Below are 18,669 nucleotides of genomic sequence, written 5' to 3'. Positions count from 1 at the left end.
GTGCAGAAAACACAAACAAACCAACGTTTGCCTTGCTAACATGGGTCACAACAGGCTCTGTCATGACAGCCCTGCCACTATCATTAGATGGGACTCTGTCTCACCCTGAAACTATTTGCCTTTCCTATCACTGCCACAGAGGTTAAAATTACCTTGGCATGTTGGGTATTACTCCACATCCCTTTGCACTAATGCAAAGGAGAGGATCATGATAGTAAGGGGGGCTGGATGTCTTGAGATGTGGAGCAGGGATTTATTTTCAGGACACAAAGTGAAATGTCTTCCATGCAAACATAAACAACAAAAATCCTTTCTGAGTGCCAGAAGGAAAGAAAAAACTTGCAAATACTGGCAATCAGAGAACTACAAGTCATTAATGCTTTAGATGCACTGTGCCAAGTAGGTCCCACAGAGCTAGTGAGTATTGGAGGCACTATACCTTGTGAGACCTCATCTAGCACATAGGGTATAAATTGTTGTTATTTTCACAAAAGACTGATTCACACCAGAGCAGGTGTAAGGATGGCTATCAGGATGACATGAAAAAAAGAAAGCCTATTTTAATAGAAAGGCAGAACTTAGCTTGTTTAGCCTACCAAAACAAAATATAGCAAAACCCTAGAAAAAAACTAATATCTAAACATAAAACCAAGGTTGAAACAGATTGAGTTTAAAGAAAAGATTAAGAGGTATTTACACCCAGTGAGAATGTTGCCACAAGAACAAGGGAGGAAATTAATAGAAGTGTTTCTAACCATCACAGGAAAGTGGTTTTGGAACAGCAAACCAGTAAGTATGGAAGAAAAAAAAAGGAAAAAAAAAAGGAAAAAAAAAAGGAAAAAAAAAAGGAAAAAAAAAAGGAAAAAAAAAAGGAAAAAAGGCCTCAGATCTCTACAGCTTTGGTATTAAGTCTGAGCAATATTAAAAAGGGATTATGAGGTGTGATTGATTGAAATGTTAGCTTAAAGAGACTATTTTTAAGGGTAAGAAATATCACAGAATAATAAAAAGCATGAAGTGTGAGATGAATTAGGAGGTAATTATAAATACATATATTTATAAATCTATATATATTAAATATCTTGGGGATTGTGTACCTTATTATATATTATATCCAATAATATATATATATATGTGTGTTCATGGAATACACATATCAACATTTTAAAATACATTCCTTTCATTTAATGCTTTTTCTTAATTAAGCAGATGCATCTGTCACCCTCCATAAATCAGCACTTAATGAATGTTATAATATAAGAAAAACCTGAACAGCTTTATTCAACTGTTCCCCAATAATGACAAAATGTCAAGTTCTTGAATGCTATGCTTACAATGGAAAGTGCATAGGAAGTGATAATACTAGTTTCTGTGTAATACAGTAGTAGAAATACACTGACATAAATAGGTTATAGCAAAAATTTATTTGGAACCAATTAGATCTGTAACAAATTGAATTGCCGCTACTGGCCAAGATACGTATTTTTCTTTGGAGATTTGATAACCTCTTCCACTCAGCAAGACTATTACCTCATCAGTGCACATCAGTGCAACTAATGATTCGGTTTATTACACTAACATTTTTATGGAAGAGTATTATAACTTCCTTGAATCTTTGTTTTATAAACTCAGCTGTTTTTATGTCAGTAAAAACACAGTTTGTGAAGATTCCGTCTGAAGCAATCTTACAGGTGCCATACTAAAGATTTTTTTTTTTTTATTATTTTTGCTTTTAGATGAAAAAAGGCTTTTCAGGCAAAAACATCAGGTACGTTGTAAGATACTAAATCACAGAAAAAAAGCTGGGAGGAAAAGTTTTAAAACAGGCTTAGCCATCACACAGCAGTTTTCTTTCTGTACCAATAACATCACTTTTAATATTTTTTTTTTCAGTGTCTTATCATTCTAAGAAATTTAAAGTAATTTTTAATAGATATTTATTGATGCCACATTTGTCCCCCTAATCTCAATTCTTGACAATGGTCATCAGTACTTCTAGGAGTTCCCTCTAAACTGATTAGCTATAAGCAAAACAGCTATGCAAGAAAGTCTATTAATATATATATATATATTATTTTTATTTATTTATTTTTTTACACAGAAAACTAAGCAGAATGAGCTTTTGGCCCTTCCTTTGTATCTTTCCTTAGTATCTTATTTTAGCATGTGTCCATAACAGACACCACTTATGTGACAGTGGACAGAGGTCTCTCTGCAAAATCAAGATTTATTCATGAATGGGGAAAAATGTAGTTCATGAGTGACTTTGGGGCACAGGACAGAGTCACCGTGGTTATGCTCTCCTGCTCACCCCCTGATCCAGCAGCGTGGGTGAAGTTCCACAACCCTCCTCTGCTCCTGGCACATTGCTCCCCCACCCACTATGCTGTGCCACGTATAGCCCAAGCCATGAGCCCTCACATCGAGCCTGCACTCTTTGAACCATTTGATATGTTTTAACTTGATACCTAGCTGAGCAGAGGACAATACTAGGAATCCGGTTAAATGCTGGCTTGAATATTAAAAGAAGTCCCAGTTTACAGCTGAGAGGAGGAGATCTGAAAAACAGACCCACAGTCTCTACCTTAGGTGAGATGCTGCCCCCTTTCCTACTGAAGATGTGGGCAGAGACACACTGCCCAGCTGAGATGGTCCTGCACACCTGCAGAAACAAGAAATCAGGGAAAGGAAACCTGAAGAATGCCTGGGGAGCACGTCTGAAGGCATTCACCAGACCTCACTCTTTTAGGATAGGAAATCAGCGTTATGTCACAGATCCACTCCTACCCAACACTTGTCACCCGAAATGAATATCTGGAGGTAGGGTTATTTAAAACCTAGAAACAGCTTCCCACTACTACTGAAGTTCTTCTTACTGAAACAAGGAAAACATTGCAAATATAGCACTTGTGATAATAAAGAGACAGTGACACTGAGAAACTAAGCTGCTTGTCTTGGCACCACCCTGCACAGCCAGGCAATGCCCCACACTGAATGGCTTTAGGAGCGATTTTCAAGCAGTGAATAGACAAGTGTTTGTGTCCTCCTATGGTATATGGCAGCAAACCAGTACCAGCATGGTGGGGGACTCGAGAGGAAGGTAGCTGCACTGTTTCTGAACAGGGTACCTCAGGATGGTTTCTCCCACAGCTTGGTATTTCCACTCATGGAGATGATTTCCAGTTACCTGACACCAAAATACCTCCTATGGATATGAGGGGTTCCTCTACTTACTAGAGAAAGGTGATTTTTTTCCCCAGCCTGGTCTCTGTAACAGCACCTGGAGTACCGTCGTTTATGCCATGTGATTTCACAGTCTAACTCCATAAATTTTAAGGGTGGTTCATCACATAAGGCCTACAGCCTATAAAGATAAATAATAGCAATTAATTAGGGGACTTTAAGCACACTGCTAGCCCTGTTATTCCATCAGTATTCCATTTGCACTGTACGAATATAGAACAGTCCTCTATTTTCCTTGCTTTCAAATGAGACTAGTGAAAGAAGATTAATTTTTCGGCTGTGTGCAGGGCCTGAAAATCAGCTGTGTCATGAGAGGCTCAGAGGATGCTGCAGTTGCTGTGCTACAGCAGGCTGTAACAGTAAAATGTGCTGGTCCTCTTGTCATCCAGGCAGTGCTGTTTTGCTTTCAGCCTGCCAAACAAGCAAGCATTTTGCTTATCAACCTGAAAATGCATGTATGAAGTTTTTTTGTTGGTGTTTTTTTTTTTTTTTTTTTTTTTTTTTAAATTGTTCCCTCTCCCATTTGTTCCCTGATGCAAGCAACTAGGCATGAAAACAAGATAGGAGAGAGATGCATAGTCCCTGAAAATAAAAAGAAGAAAAACACAACCATAATGTTACAGGCTAAACAAAGAAAAAAATATCTGCTTTCCCAACAGCTAAATGGAAATTTTCTTCCTCAGCACTGTAGTTTTAGTCCGTTTCTAGCATTTCCTTCCATCTCTGAGGTGGATCCTGTTGGCCAACTAAGATCTCAAGAATAAAATGCTAAGTATACTGCTAACATAGTTCTCTTCTGGCAGAAATATATCACTGATGCAGTCTGGGACCTCATCCTCCAAAAGCCCATTATTATTTCTGGAGCATTTCTCATGGCCACTATGCCTGTGAGAAACAACAACAATCACCTGGCAAGCTTCCACTGCTACAATTTTAACTTAACTTCAAATTAATTGCAAGTCAGTTTGAAGTGGTCTAAACCAGTTACCAGAAGATAACTGTCCATACTGCTCTTTCTGCTCTGTGTTTTGGTGCTGATGAGTCCTGGTAAACTTCTCACAGAAGTTTTGGAGAAGTCTTCTGCCTCATAATATCTGCAATACCTGTAATCTCATCTCATTTTCTTACAGCCTGTTGCAAACAAAAGAAGGAGCATGCAGCATCAGAAAAGGTGTGCTAGACCCTTCCTCAGCTTCCAAACAGGAACACACAAGCAGGCAGCTCTAGCAGGGTGCAACCAGAACAGCTTTCTGGAGCAGATAAGACACAGAGAACTGTGGGAATATACCTTATCCATCTTACAACATTTCACCTTACACATGTAGCACTGATAACAGTCTAGCTCTCAAGCTAGACTGGCTATTGTACATACTTTAGTGCAGGAAAACTAGAGATTCTGAGTGATCTTACCAGACTGATGAAATATTAAAGACTCAGTTGCCTTAATTAAAGTGAATAGTTTGGGGAGCTTTTTGTGCATTATGTAACTTGACTCCTATAATTTATTGGAACTACATATCTAATAATGTTTGCATTAGTACATGTCCATTTTTCATTTTCCTCTTGTAATGCAGAATTTCCCAATAGCTTAAAAACAGCATAACAGCCCTGCAAAAGCTCTCACATAATGTTACTATATATATGGCTCTTCCTAGATACCACAACTTCCCCAAAATCTAGAAAAATTGTCTGTATTGATTTATTATTTTAAGGAATCAATCTGATTATTTTTAATTTACAAGCAAGCTGGAGAAACTTAAGAAACAGAATAATGTGTTTTCAGCCACTGTCAACCTTCTAACACCTTTGACATTTCTGACAAAATACTGCTGTCATTTGCCAGACTACTTAAGATATTGTGTCTCTCTTAAAAAATAAAATAAAACCATGTAAAGCGAAAACATTAAATATTTTCTATTTATTTATTTATTTTTTTTTGTAATGATGCTTTGGGTGCCAATTACAGGTTTGCAAATTAAATAGTTTTTCATCTGACTACATACCGATATGGCAGATGGTCTGGTGTTAATGAGTCGCAGAAAGCGGGAGGTGCAATAACAGTACTGTGGCAGTGATGAATTTAATGCAACAGCTCTGGGTCTCTGTGCAGACCTCACATCACCTTGGCACACTGAAATGCCCAGTAACTACCCCAGCGCGGTGTCTGTATCCTTGTTGTACCTCCATGTGAAAGGGCATGGTATACAATCCCCCTCCACAGAGGCAACTTTGCACTGACTTCTTTTGCGTGGGTAAAAACTTCACCCAGAGAAGAGAACTTCAGCAATTGAAAAGAATTACAGGCTTTTCATAGAGGTGACACTATCTAATGTGGGCTGAAGTTATGTATGCTCAAAATTGCCTTATTGAAATAATAACTTTACTGCCTGCAAAGTTTGTTTCCATCTAACATTTCATTTAATGAACATCAAGCATCATTTTAAAATGCATTCAGTTCTGTCTTATGCACATGGCTGTATGTGTGGTTTGGATCATCCCCCAGAAGTTTCAGCAATAACTTCTTTAAAAATCCATGTTTTCAACAAGCACTTCACTTTCAAGTATAACCGCTCCATCTTTGGACTAGAAGGATGGGGTTAAGGCTAAAAGTAAGGCAATGGAAGGACTAAAGAAAAAATGTATTAGTAAGAAAATATTGGGTGGTATCCTAGGTGTAAAGACTAGAGTGAGCAGGTACAGTGTTACTATGCCCTGAAAAAACTAAGGCCCCACACACTGTGTCTTTAAATGAAATCAATCAAGTGGGAAACCAGAAATAACAAAAGCATGGATTCCTGTGTTTGATGGTTTGATAAGCTCTATTTAAATGTTAGTAAAATATTCCTTTTCCAGTACTTGCAACCATGATACTTGTAACTCTGTCCCTTTCACCAAATTTTACTAATATTATGTAAATTAATGAATGATACTTTAAAAAAAATCATCATGCAGATGAAATATATGCCTTGAAGCAAAGCTTTCACTAAAGCATTGATGTGGTTGTTATACCACCAAGACTTGAGGGGCTTCAGTATGTTGGATATTAGGAAGAACTTCTTTACCAAAAGGGTTGTTAGGCATTAGAATGGACTGCTTAGGGAAGTGGTTGAGTCACCATCCCTGAAGGTCTTTAAAAGACGTTTAGATGTAGAGCTTAGTGATATCATTTAGTGGAGGTCTTGTTAATGTTAGGTCAGATGTTGGACTAGGTGATCTTGGAGGTCTCTTCCAACGTAGGTGATTCTGTGATTAACTTACCTTTTTTTTTTTTTTTTTTTTTTTTAATACTTAATAAAAGCAAGCTTTAATTATTAAGTTGCTTTTAGAAAGCTAGTGATTAGTGATTTCTAGCATTTAAAAATCTCAAACCTCAACACAACCACTGCCCACTGCAGTAGATCATTTGTACATTGGCAGAAGTGATTTTTTTCAGTGATAGAAAATGTAAAGTTAGCATGACATTCCTAAATCAGCCCTACACCAAACGTACTGTCAAAGAAAAACTTTGTCATTATTGTGTCAAAAGTGTTTTTTTTTTCCCCTATTATACTGAGTTAGTGTGAGATTGCAAGATCCTAAAGGACTTCGGAAGTGATGGGCATGTTGCTGAGAGTGCCTGATGAACAAGAGCCACCACGTTTCAACCCAGTGCCTGAGATACCACACATGCCACCAACCCCCACTGCTTTGCCAAAAGCTGGGACTCAGAAATCTTACGAGTGAGTTTCCCGTAAATGACTCCCATTCTGAAATGTGAAACCCCTTAGCTATGTGCAGATACCAGTCCCTCAGATCACACAGCATAGCTTTTAACGTGCTTATTTATATCCTAGCAGATGTATTTGATCTAACAAACAAATCACTCCTACTACCAAGTTACTTTACTTTTTTAAACTTTTCACCAAAAATTCTGTCTTAGCCATTCCTATTAAACACAGCTTCACAACAAATAGAATAAATCCAGGCTGCACTGTATGTTCTAATAAAAAAAGCATGCATGTAAGGGCCTTAAAATTGGTCTAAAAATCCAGTCCAGGGCTCTTTCACAATTCCCAGGAAGTTGTAATGCTGCAAGATAAACATTGAACCACCTACTTAACTCCAGCTGAAGATTAGAAATGTTCTACCTGGTTAATTAAACTAATAGATCAAAATATGTGGGGAAAAAAATTGTACTTCAACCTGTCAGCCATGCTGCCATGGAATACTGCATATTCTGCATCCATAACAAGACAGCATTCCAGGGAATCCTGATTAGGGGTCAAGCAACATAACCTATGGATACATACATAGAGAAGCTTATATACCACAATGGTCATGGTTTTTTTTTTTTTTCCTCTTGTCAGACCAAACCAGTTCATCTTAAATATGAACCATCTTGTATATAGAACAGTTTTGCAGGATTTTCCCATTTAACTAGGGTGAAGGCTACAGAAATTTTGCATGTAAATAGATTTGCAAACTTGCTATGGATTTTCCATTATCTAGTCTGCTAGAGTATATAAAATATTATATATAGAGAGAGTATATAAAATACTGTAAAGTATGTTTTCTGGTTTTATATGAAAAAATAGTAATCATATTACTCATATCCTTAGAAATGCTGGGCTTTGATTCAGACTTCCTTATTTCCTGAATACTGTATTTGCCACAGGCTACTGCTACCTTGTAAATGTCAGGATGCTATTACACCACAAAAGAAATACTTGAGAAACATCTAAGAACAAGATAATTTCTATCTTTATTTAGGGCCAAAAAGGTTATTCAGGATAATATAATCACGGCACCTACATCTCTCCTATCTGCAATTTTACATTTGTCTGTGCCTCTCAAGGCTGTTGTAAATTATGCTGTTGTAAATGAGCTCCAGGTGAGTATTTACCTAGCACAGTATGCAGTATGAGAAGCAGTCCTGACAGACACCCTCAGAATGAACTAGACATTGCAATTAGTTTCAGTTTTATTGTCTGAATTGTCAATATTTTATCACCTCTTCTCATTTTCCTTGTTGCTTTACATTACAAAAGAAGGAAATAATATTAGAATTTGCAAGTAAGGGAACCAAATATTTTGAAGTTTAATGAATAAAATGTTTGCCTTATATTTCAAAGACATTTTCTTCAATTGTAACTGCACTTTTATTAAACCTGATTAAAGTGGGAGATATTTTAAAGACTGAGTAAAATTTTGAAGTGGGGCTCAATGGCACATTACCTACAGCTTTTTACTAGCAGATTAGTTGTGCACTTTAACAGTAAATAATACATACAAATAGATATGAGTATAAGCATTGCTTATCATGCATATTTACCTCCATAGATCTTATTAAACTTTTATATTAGACAAAAATAGCAGGTGTTCACAGTATTTCCATTACATTTTTTTAACGTGTATGTGTACCTCACATTCTTGAATAAGAACAAGAATCTTGAATAATAACAACAATCATTTCAAGAACAGGAAGCATTTGATAACTTTTCTCAGAATTCTTTAGAACCATTATCGGGGGAATTCAGGAAGAACTGGATGGGAATGAGTGACTTTATACTAACCTTCCTTAGATTTGCATGGTTGTATCAATTATTTTAAAGGTAAACAGCACCTACATACATGCCATTACCATTCTGAGCATTTCTGAAACTCATAGTCCGCATAGGAATAATCAGATGGCAATACAACAATATATAAAACTATCTTTCTACCCTAAAAAAATGAAACACCTAGATGTCTATACTACTCTGTCTACTAAACCTCGCATTTTATCCAAAACTCCAACTCTGATAAGTGGTTTCACATTTCACACATATTCAAAAAGTACACACAACTTCTTTGAGTGTAATATCACTTCTGACATATCAAGTCATTTAAACATACTTCCAATAACTCTAGACACCTCTCAAGACATTGTCATTTGTACTTCTTCATGATCTCTTAGTTTGTGGTCTTCATCCTATTACATCTATACATGTGAAGAAAAAATTTTCTGCAGTCTTGAAAGCATCTTAAGCTTAAGGTTGTCTGATGACAGCCATGAGATGGTTTAATATGGAGGCAGTCAACCTAAGGACGCAGGCAGCACACAGCTCTGCCAGCCCACACCAAGGATTAGCTGTCCTGGGACTTTTCTGCTGCTGCACTGGATGGACATCTCCTCTTGAGGTGCTATCTTTGGTGGATGAGGCAAAAGGGGGAAAACAGCATCACCGAGTACCATCAAAATAAATGCACTGCAGGGAGGAGTCAACTGTAATGTAAATTTATTCTCAGGGTAGTCACCCTGCCCATGCACAAGAGTCTAGTGGCATGACAGAGAAGGGTTCAGAAAAGGGGTTGTGACACGAATCTCTCCTCCAAGCCTAAAGGGAGGTAAGTGGTTAACTGACCAAGAGAACTGAGAAACACTTTTTGCTAAATCCTAACATATTAACTACATTTTACCATCCACTGATTTAAGCACATGATTAAAAACCCAAATGACATTTGTCTAACCTAGTTTTCTTTTCCCATTACATTAACTGGTGAAATGTATGTTCAGTTCTCTGTTCTATTTCTAATCTCATCTCACATAACAGTGTGGTAAATCCACATTGGAAAGAAACTTACCGTTCATAAGTGACATATAAAACACCAGAAACAAAATAAAAGCAGATATCAGAGATAGGTCTGCTAACTGATGGAAATGAAAAGTAACAAAAATAATTTTGGCATTTAAATGAGGAAAAACAAAAACTAATTTAAAAAATCATATGTAAACTTAGTATTTAGCAAAATTACTAATACCATGAATCAGTGTAACCATGATTGATAAGTGTAACTTATACCATCTCTCCTGTGCTAACTGGGAGTCTGATGTGTGGCTGACAGAAGCTGCCCTACTTCTTGCTTGTTAATATAGAGGGGTGTTTTTTTTTTCCTCAGTTTATCCAAGATCTGCCTGAAATGAACATACAACTACTTATCTCTATGAGGCAGGTAGGAGAGGTAGGAGTAATGTACTTCCTAATCCAGGAAGGTTTCAGTGAAAGGATCAGAGAAAGTTTCAGAATCGGCTTGCTGCATTTGTGGGTGACAGCCTGCAAAAGAATGTGCTCTGTGAAATGAACACATGGATGTATTGTATGGTCCCTTTCCATAGGATTTGTCAGTTTGTTTTCTCACAGCAGATCTGTATAAAAGAGGACTTGACTTCATCCAGACAATTAAATGGAGGATAAACCAATATGTTTTGAGACTTCAGGAAGGAAGCAACTCCTGAATAATAAATTAGCTGCTCTCCTACCAAGTAAGGTCTTAAAAACTAATTTGATGATAAAATTAGCCAAAAGAACAGGTGACTTTAAAAAAGAAAGGAATGAGTATGGGTTGTGTGCTGCTTCAAACACCATTCTGATTCTGAATAGGCAACCCAAATTTTTTCCTATTTAGGATAGCACATTACGCTTACTTTTCTGCTGTGTAATTTTGCAACAAATGCAATTACTGAGCTGCACATTTAATACTATCTATCTTACTCATTAAAGTCTGACTCAGGTATTGAATACGATATATGGGATTTATAAAAATATCACTGTACCTGACAGATAATGACAGTTTTCTTTCTGATTATTTCCTCAAGAGTCTTTTCCTCAAATTTTAAACAGCATTAAAGAAGCATTCAATTTATTATTGAAATGCACACATTGCCTGGTAGACAGGTGCAGTGCAGGAATTACTAAACCTTGATCTAGCAGTAACCAGCTCTGTTACATTGGCAAGTCCACTTTTTTTTTTTTTTTTTTTTTCTTTTTTTTTCTCATGCTTCTCCTATCTTCATCCCTCTAGATTGTTTCTACCCTGAGAAGTTAGATTTTCTTGGAAACAGTCACATCAACAGAGCTGGGACCATGTTCTTAATTCTAGGTGGTGCTATAGGCACGGATAAATGTCATTTTAAATACTAAGTGATGTACTATCCAGTAAATGTAAGTTAACATTTTATTCATTTGTACACCAAATTAGATCTTTGCAACTTTCAGGTAATCTTTCAAACAACTGTGTACCTACAGAATGTTTGTCTGTCACTTAATTCCCTGTTTCTTTCCAAGACTCTTATATTTCTGTCATCCACAGTGTGTTAATATTAGATCCCTTCCAGGTGCCTATCTGGAGCAAACCAAGTAGCTCTCTCCCCAAAACAGAAAAGCACAGACGGTCACAGTAGTCTTCAAACATCACACTGTGACACAAGACAGTCTGAACAAACAAGGCAATGGCTCACACTATGGCATGCATTGGAAAGCTGGAAGAGAGAGAACCTTGGAGTTTCTCCATAAATATTAATTTTCTCCTGACCCCATACTATGCTTCACTACCAGTTCCCCCAACTTGCTCTTCTTCGGGTCCCAACTCCATAGTAAAATTCATGGGTTTATATCCATTCAAAACACACTCCACTTTTAGGGTTTAGAATGTTTACACTCTTACAGTAAGCAGTTTGTACAGTTTACAATAAGTCCTCTCAGGCATGGATTGCATTGTAAATTATTTTTATGAAGTTTCCAATACCGTGAAGTCACATGTCCTATGTTAATGCACTCTTCATAGTAACAGCTGTCACAAACACTTACCTTTGCAAACAAAGCACTTAATATGGAAATATTTGTTCTGAACTCTCAAAACTTCTCCTTTGCATGGGTTTCCACAGGTATTGCAGAGAATTGCAGTACTTGATGGCTTCTCCAGTTGGCTATGTACAGCCTGGGGTTGGGAAACTGCAAGGTAAAACCAAAGGTAGAACATTTTAAATGCCATTGGATGCATAACTGCAATAAAGCCACCTTCTGTAAGGTCCACAAATCATGACAATTAACACTTGGGACAAATCATGTCATGTGGATAGAACAGTTTTAACTTGTACATGTATAATTGGCCAGCACAGGAGAAAATATCCTCTGAATGAGCTGGGACTTTTCTTGTTTCATAACTTGCAAGGCTCATGACTTCAAACATCTCAAACATAAATGTGAATTGCTTACAGAAGAAAAAATCCACATGATGAAGTCTTGTGTGCCACTGCCTGAATTTCAAAAAATTATTTTTCGCATGTTATTTTCAGATACCCAAAAACTGCAGATGAAATCCATTATTTTCATACAAAATACCTTCAGTGGGATTTAATAACTGTTACACTGTGAGCTACTTATATTTACGATTCGAGATAATTACCTTTTTAATTGATTTTAAGGCAGAAATACATTTCTGTAGATACTTCGAGTTTATACTTTGAAATATTAACATGTCTGTAAAGATGCATATCTGATCATTAAATAATCATTTTGTAAGAAAACTGATTTCAAGAGATTAGGCTTATTTAGGTTAGTAAAAGATTAAGTGAATTAAAAATTTGCTGCCATCTTGTGATGTAAATTAGAAATTGCATTTATTAGACTTGATATAACCATATAAATTGACATTACAATATATTATGCAGAACAGGTGAGATATGACCTTATTCTTTCGATTCAGCATAATTATATGCATATTTTCAGCATATATGCATGACTTTTATATTGCCCTGTATTAAGTAAGAGTCTAGAGAGTAAACATCATGACAGTTATTGTACTGGGGCTGTACTATAATTCGAAAGATGTCCTTTTTTCATAGCTGAAGGAAAATTAGTAACAGAATAATTTATCACAGTTTAAGTAAATTACATAATTCATGACATTCTTCCTTAATATGTCATGTTTATTCCATGTTTGGATTGCTTATTTCAAAGTGACTGAATTTTTAAAAATTTTACTTCAAAATAAACTTAACAACATTGTGCAAATTCTCATAGGCAAATGCATTAAGTATGAATGGGAATAAAACATGTTTCCTTTTCAGGGTTTAGTGAGGGAATAATGTCACTGCTGCACAACCCTTTTCTTCCATTAACAACAGACAAACAAACAAACCCACCACCATTACCACCAACAAAAAAAACATAATGAAATAACTTTTTCTGTGAAACTGCTGCAACATGATTAATAAAATTATAAAAGTCTGAGTTAAATTCAGATTGGCCAAGACCTTTAATTTATATTTCTACTGCAATATCAGAGTTGTAACATCAGAAAGATGTATGATAGAAATATGTATGATGGAAATAAAGTAAATAAATAAATGTAATAATAAAAAGATGGAAAAACAACCACAACACAGAATTGATTTAATTATAACCAAAACCTGAAAGCCCACAGTGACATCTGTATCTTCACATAGGTAGAGAAGATACAGAAAGGCTATGACAGTACTACCATATAAACATATATGATAACAAATTACACCAAAATCTGGAAGAGAGTCTCATTCAGTTTTCTAATATCTGCCCTTGCTGCAATTCCTCCTCCATTCTCACACTCATTGCCACCACTAGATACCTAAAAGCCCTTTCCATGTCCACCAAGTCAGTAGTTCACTGAGATGCTGAACCTCCCACTCAGTCTTCCAGGGGAAGTTTCTGGAAGTTTTGCCCAAACTGACACACAATACTCCCATAAACAGAAGTTTTTGTTTTGTTTTGTTTTGTTTTGTTTTGTTTGCTCATTTTGTTTTTGTCTTAGTACATGCATGGGATTGAGCTTCCTGTAGCATTATTCAGCAGCCATTGGTATTCTGTCTTGTCTGCTAAAATTACCCATTCTCTGACTGTCAAAAAGTCCTGTTCAAAGCAATGTGATTTTTGGAGCTATTACTGAAGACCTGGTTATAATTAAGTACATATCCAATAAAAACAACACAGTGCAAAAAGCAATTACAAGTTTATAGAAAGGCAGATGCTCAAACTTACACAAACAGTGCACACAGTTCATGCTAATGTGAGCCTTACTCCTCCAAAGAAAACAGGGGAAACTGAACTTTGCAGTGTTTAACTTTTGACATGACAATTTCTCTTTACTGCAACCTGCCCAAAACTACCCACCCTGAAACAAGTAAAGTACCAGCCCTGTAAGAAACTGAAACATGTTTTCTTGAGCACAGTACTAGCTTATAACTGTGGAGGAAAGAAGCTTCTTTCTCCAAAGTTATTAACAAAAGCATCAAATTTGTAGCATTTAATTCATGAAATACTAGATTTAAAAATAGCTGACTAGCCAGAACATATTGGCCTAAAAGAAGATGCCGGAGGTGCCGAGTACACCACCAGAGAGTCCTGCAGCACCCTGCCAGGACAGACTAACTGATCTTCACTGCAGTCAAAATATTCTTATATTTTCAGAGAAAGCTATATTTTTCTTCTTCAAAACACAAAAAACATTCTGACTACGCATATACAGAATTGACTACTTCAACCTTTTCCCCTTGTTTTTTCATGTCAAGTGATGATTTTTATAACCTCTGCTTCCTAGCTAATCAGGAATCACAGAACAATGGTATGGTTTGGGTTGTAAGGGACCTTAAAGCCCCATCCAGCCTGGCCCTGAGCACTTCCAGGGATGGGGCATCCACAGCTTCTCTGGGCAACCTGTTCCAGTGCCCCACCACCCTCATAGTAAAGAATTCCTTTATATCTAATCTAAATCTCCCCTCTTTTAGTTAAAAACATAACCCCTTTCCCTATTGCTTTTCTGTAGTCCCCCTTTAGGGAAGGGGGAAATTATGCATAACTTCTTATCAAGGTATAGAATTAAACAAACAAAAAAAACAACCTTGGATATAAAATAAATTATAAGAAAAAAAACATGGAGTATTTCTTTTGGAATTCTACGAAACTTGAAGTAACATAAACCATATTTAAAATATGTATGTTAGATGAATAATTATGTTGCTCTCCTCTCATTTCAGACCTACACTAATCAATATTTCACACAAAACCCAAGAAGGGATACAGTGCCTTTGGGCTCTTTATAAAACTGTTCTTTTGAAGAACAGTTTCAAATACTTTCTTCTAGCACAACAAAATGATGTAATTAATAGTATATTTGTTTACATTTGAAGATTTAAAAATATATTGTGCTTTATGTTAAAATAACAATGATTGACATAATTTTGAGAATATTAGCCGACATAAAATTTTAGCTTGTGTATGACTCAATGTGTATTGAGTCATTTTAAAATAAATATGTTCAAGTGGTAATTTTCATTATTCTTCTTTTATGCCTTTCTGTATCAAAATCATTCTTCAATGCAGAAGTTACAATGAACATATTTAATGAGTGAAATAGTGAATTACTGATGGAATGTAATGATCTCAGACTACTTACCTGATCACAATTGAATAGGGAGCTCATTAAAAACTAAACAATTACATTATACCTTGGTTTGCAGAATGTAATCAAACTAGAAATTTCTTTCTTAACATTGAATGATTCCTTCTGACTGGAAATACAAGTGCCTGGTTTTCCAAAATTTGCCTCCTCCCAGTTTGGCAGCATTCTACTTTGGCAAAAGTATGTTTTTTTAAACAACAACAAAAAATAATATATATTAAAAAAAAACATACAATAAGATAACTTTCTCAGATAGATTTACTTCTTTTCTGTTTGCTCTAGACACTTCCTACAAGCACTAGGAGAAGAGAGGATAATTATATCACACATTATTAAAGCTGCTTTACAAACCTTACTGCAATTGTAAAATCATGTTTTCAATGTGCTTATGTCTTTGCCAAACTACACCCATTTATACTGGCATTCTTCACATTTGGTGTTCTTAATCTCATGTCTTTACAGGAAAGTTCAGACAAAGTGCTTAAGCTTTTTATAAAGGTGAAAAATGGCATAGGATAAAATATATTAAATTTCAATGTTAAAAAGAAAGAGTAGCACCTTGGAAGTACTTTGGAGTGAAGGCTGACGAGGAGATGGATTTCCTACAGGTACACAGTTTTGCAAAAATCCACAGACATGTGGTCCAAAAACACCCAATTCTTAGAACAAACCCATCTCATTCAGCATTGCTAGACTAACTAGGATGTAGCAACAATGACGGCTGAAGAAGAAATTTGGCTGAGACAGAAGTGTTTTGGAAGTAGCGCAAAGGAAACTGTGGTGGCAGAAATGGAGAAGATTTGTGAATCCCTGATCATGCTCTGCTCTACAGCCTGGAATGGAGAATTCAAATCCTTGGCAAAAGATCTTATCTAGGACTAGTCCACGCAGAGAATGACAAACCACTTTGCTATCATGTTGTCTTTTAACCAAATGACAGAAATCCTCTCAGTGGATTACAAACACTATAAAGAAACATATGGCCAGAAACTGCATAATTTGACATAGTCTAATGCTTTTTCCAGTTTTGTGCTTTTATTTTAACTTACATAAGGACCCACAGAAGCCATTACTGAGTGTAGAAACAAAGTACTGAAAAGTGAAGATGAGTCACACTTAAGAATATACATTCAGTCTCAGATCAGACCTCATATATGAAGCTTAATAGTAAAGACTTCCACCTGTTTTGACCACTGTATGGACACAAATAAGTCCACACATCCCATTTACTCCATATTATTTGACACTGTTCTAAAAAAAAAAAAAAAAAAAAAAAATTATTAGGCTTCCTACTCTTGGTCACTATAGAAGCATGAAATAACGAAGGACCAAATTACACAATTTAACCATTGGTCTGGCAGGTGCTTTCTGTTCTGTGATACAGATATTTTCAAGAGTGTTGTGAAAGAAACAATAAAGCGCAGTTTGAATGGATAGACAACTCTGACGCGAATAAATACTTTATTCCTAAAGAACAGTTTTTAGCAGTCCCAACAATTACCTCTCAATCAATGGAAAGTGCTGATTCTTCAGCAAGCTTCTCTGATGGATACTGTAGAACCAGAACCTAAAGTCAAAAGTAAAAGGAAAACCAGAGAAACAGGAGGGGTTTGTTGGGATGTGGAGGTGGTTCCCCTCTCCTGTTCTTTTTGTGTCAGTTGTGGGTTTTGTTTTGTTTTGTTTTGTTTTTTGTTGGTTGTGCTTTGTTTGTTTGATTGTTTTTTTTTTTTTCTGTTCTTGAAGTTGGGTTAAAAAGGGACAACCCTTTCATTTCAGGCTCACGTAAATGCACTATCATTTGTCTTCAAATCACAGCCCTTCATCAGAAGAAAAAATACATGTTTTTCTTCAAAAACTATCAGCACTAATAGCTCATCTGTAAATTCAGCAGGAACATTCCTACTTCACAACCCATTATATTAATTTCATGAGACAGAAACGTTTTGCTTGAGCAAAAAAAACACACCTTGTAATATCTAGAATAACATATAAAATTACCAATATCAGCTGTTTGGTTCATAAAGAGATCCGGCAAAGCCAAAGGCCACATTCCAACTCCAAACTAAAACCATACGTTATCATTCTGAAAATGAATATTGTTCTGCATAACTGGATTAAGAGAAAGTTATCTCAGCAGTGTTGACACTGAACCTTGTCATGTCTACAGCTAGAGATGATTCTTGAAAATCAAAATAAACAAATAGGATACACAAATACCATTTACTTATTAAGAATTTTGGACACAGGACAGAAGTATTGATTGTTGAAACCCTGTATTTTGCAATTTGGGAAGGGTGTGGTTCAGGGAAGCCTGGAGGGGAATTAAATTTTCAATCTTCTCTGAGGAAGATTAGAGGAGAATCAGATGAGAATTAGAGACCAAAGCTCAAGTTGTTATTTTGCCAAACATTTCTGGTGTTGCTTCAATCAAAACACTCAGAGCTGGACTCAAACCACCAGATGAAAGCAAAGGAAACAAATATTGAAGTGCCCATAAAAGTCCTTTTAGGCATTACTTGTGGTTTTAGGTGTCTAAAGCTGGCCTCTGCTGCCTCCCTGCTTTGTGTTTGCATGTAAAATGCAGTGACTAGGAGCACCTCCAATGCTGGCATGTGCGCAGGGATAATAAGTAATACTATAATAAGTAAGTAATAAGGTAATACACATGGTGTTTGAAGAACTAGTTGGGCATGAGCTAAAAATTTCCCTTAGACAAGAGGTTTTATTTTACTATTTTTTTTTCCCCCTAAGAACTTGTGATTCATTAAGGAGCTCTGTGGGGGCGTAAGATCTCAATGGTCCTGCAACAGCATGTTAAATATCCCATGGCAGCCTGTTCTAACATATTTCTCAGTTGTTTATGTTAAAACCTTTTTTCAGGATAGTGCATTTGTGCACTTTGCGGTGCCTTTTCATTATCATGTAATACCTTTTCTTTTCATGCATCACAACAAAACACAGTTAACAAGGAGAAAAGGAAAGCTAAAGTGTTGCCTTGTATTTCCACATCACATAGCCCCTTGAAAACTCCAGCTGGCCATGCAGAGGGCTGAGCTGTGCCCACCCAGCAAGCACAAACGAGCTGCCCTCCCAAGCAGGGCTTTGCAGCATCAGCTGCCTGTAGTTGCTCCTGCAGAAATGCTCACGGCTTCTCCCAGCACTACTGTTGTAGACTCCTACTGCTATTACTGC

General features: G+C 36.3%; 1 protein-coding gene across 20 annotated transcripts in view; it reads right to left on the bottom strand.

Annotated features, from left to right (window-relative positions):
• ABLIM2 (actin binding LIM protein family member 2) overlaps nt 1-18,669 on the bottom strand; it is a 147,666-nt gene that overhangs the window by 97,911 nt on the left and 31,086 nt on the right. For all 20 annotated transcript variants that reach the window (XM_084517056.1, XM_084517052.1, XM_084517043.1 and 17 more), the window contains exon 2: nt 11,850-11,993. In XM_084517056.1, the coding sequence (XP_084373182.1) occupies nt 11,850-11,993 (144 nt within the window). The remainder of the gene's footprint in view (nt 1-11,849; nt 11,994-18,669) is intronic.

This window comes from Aythya ferina, assembly GCF_964211825.1.
Source record: "Aythya ferina genome assembly, chromosome: 4".
In the NCBI taxonomy this organism is placed as follows: Eukaryota; Metazoa; Chordata; class Aves; order Anseriformes; family Anatidae; genus Aythya; species Aythya ferina.
Note: the sequence above shows the minus strand (reverse complement) of the source record. Positions and strands in the feature narration are given on the sequence as shown.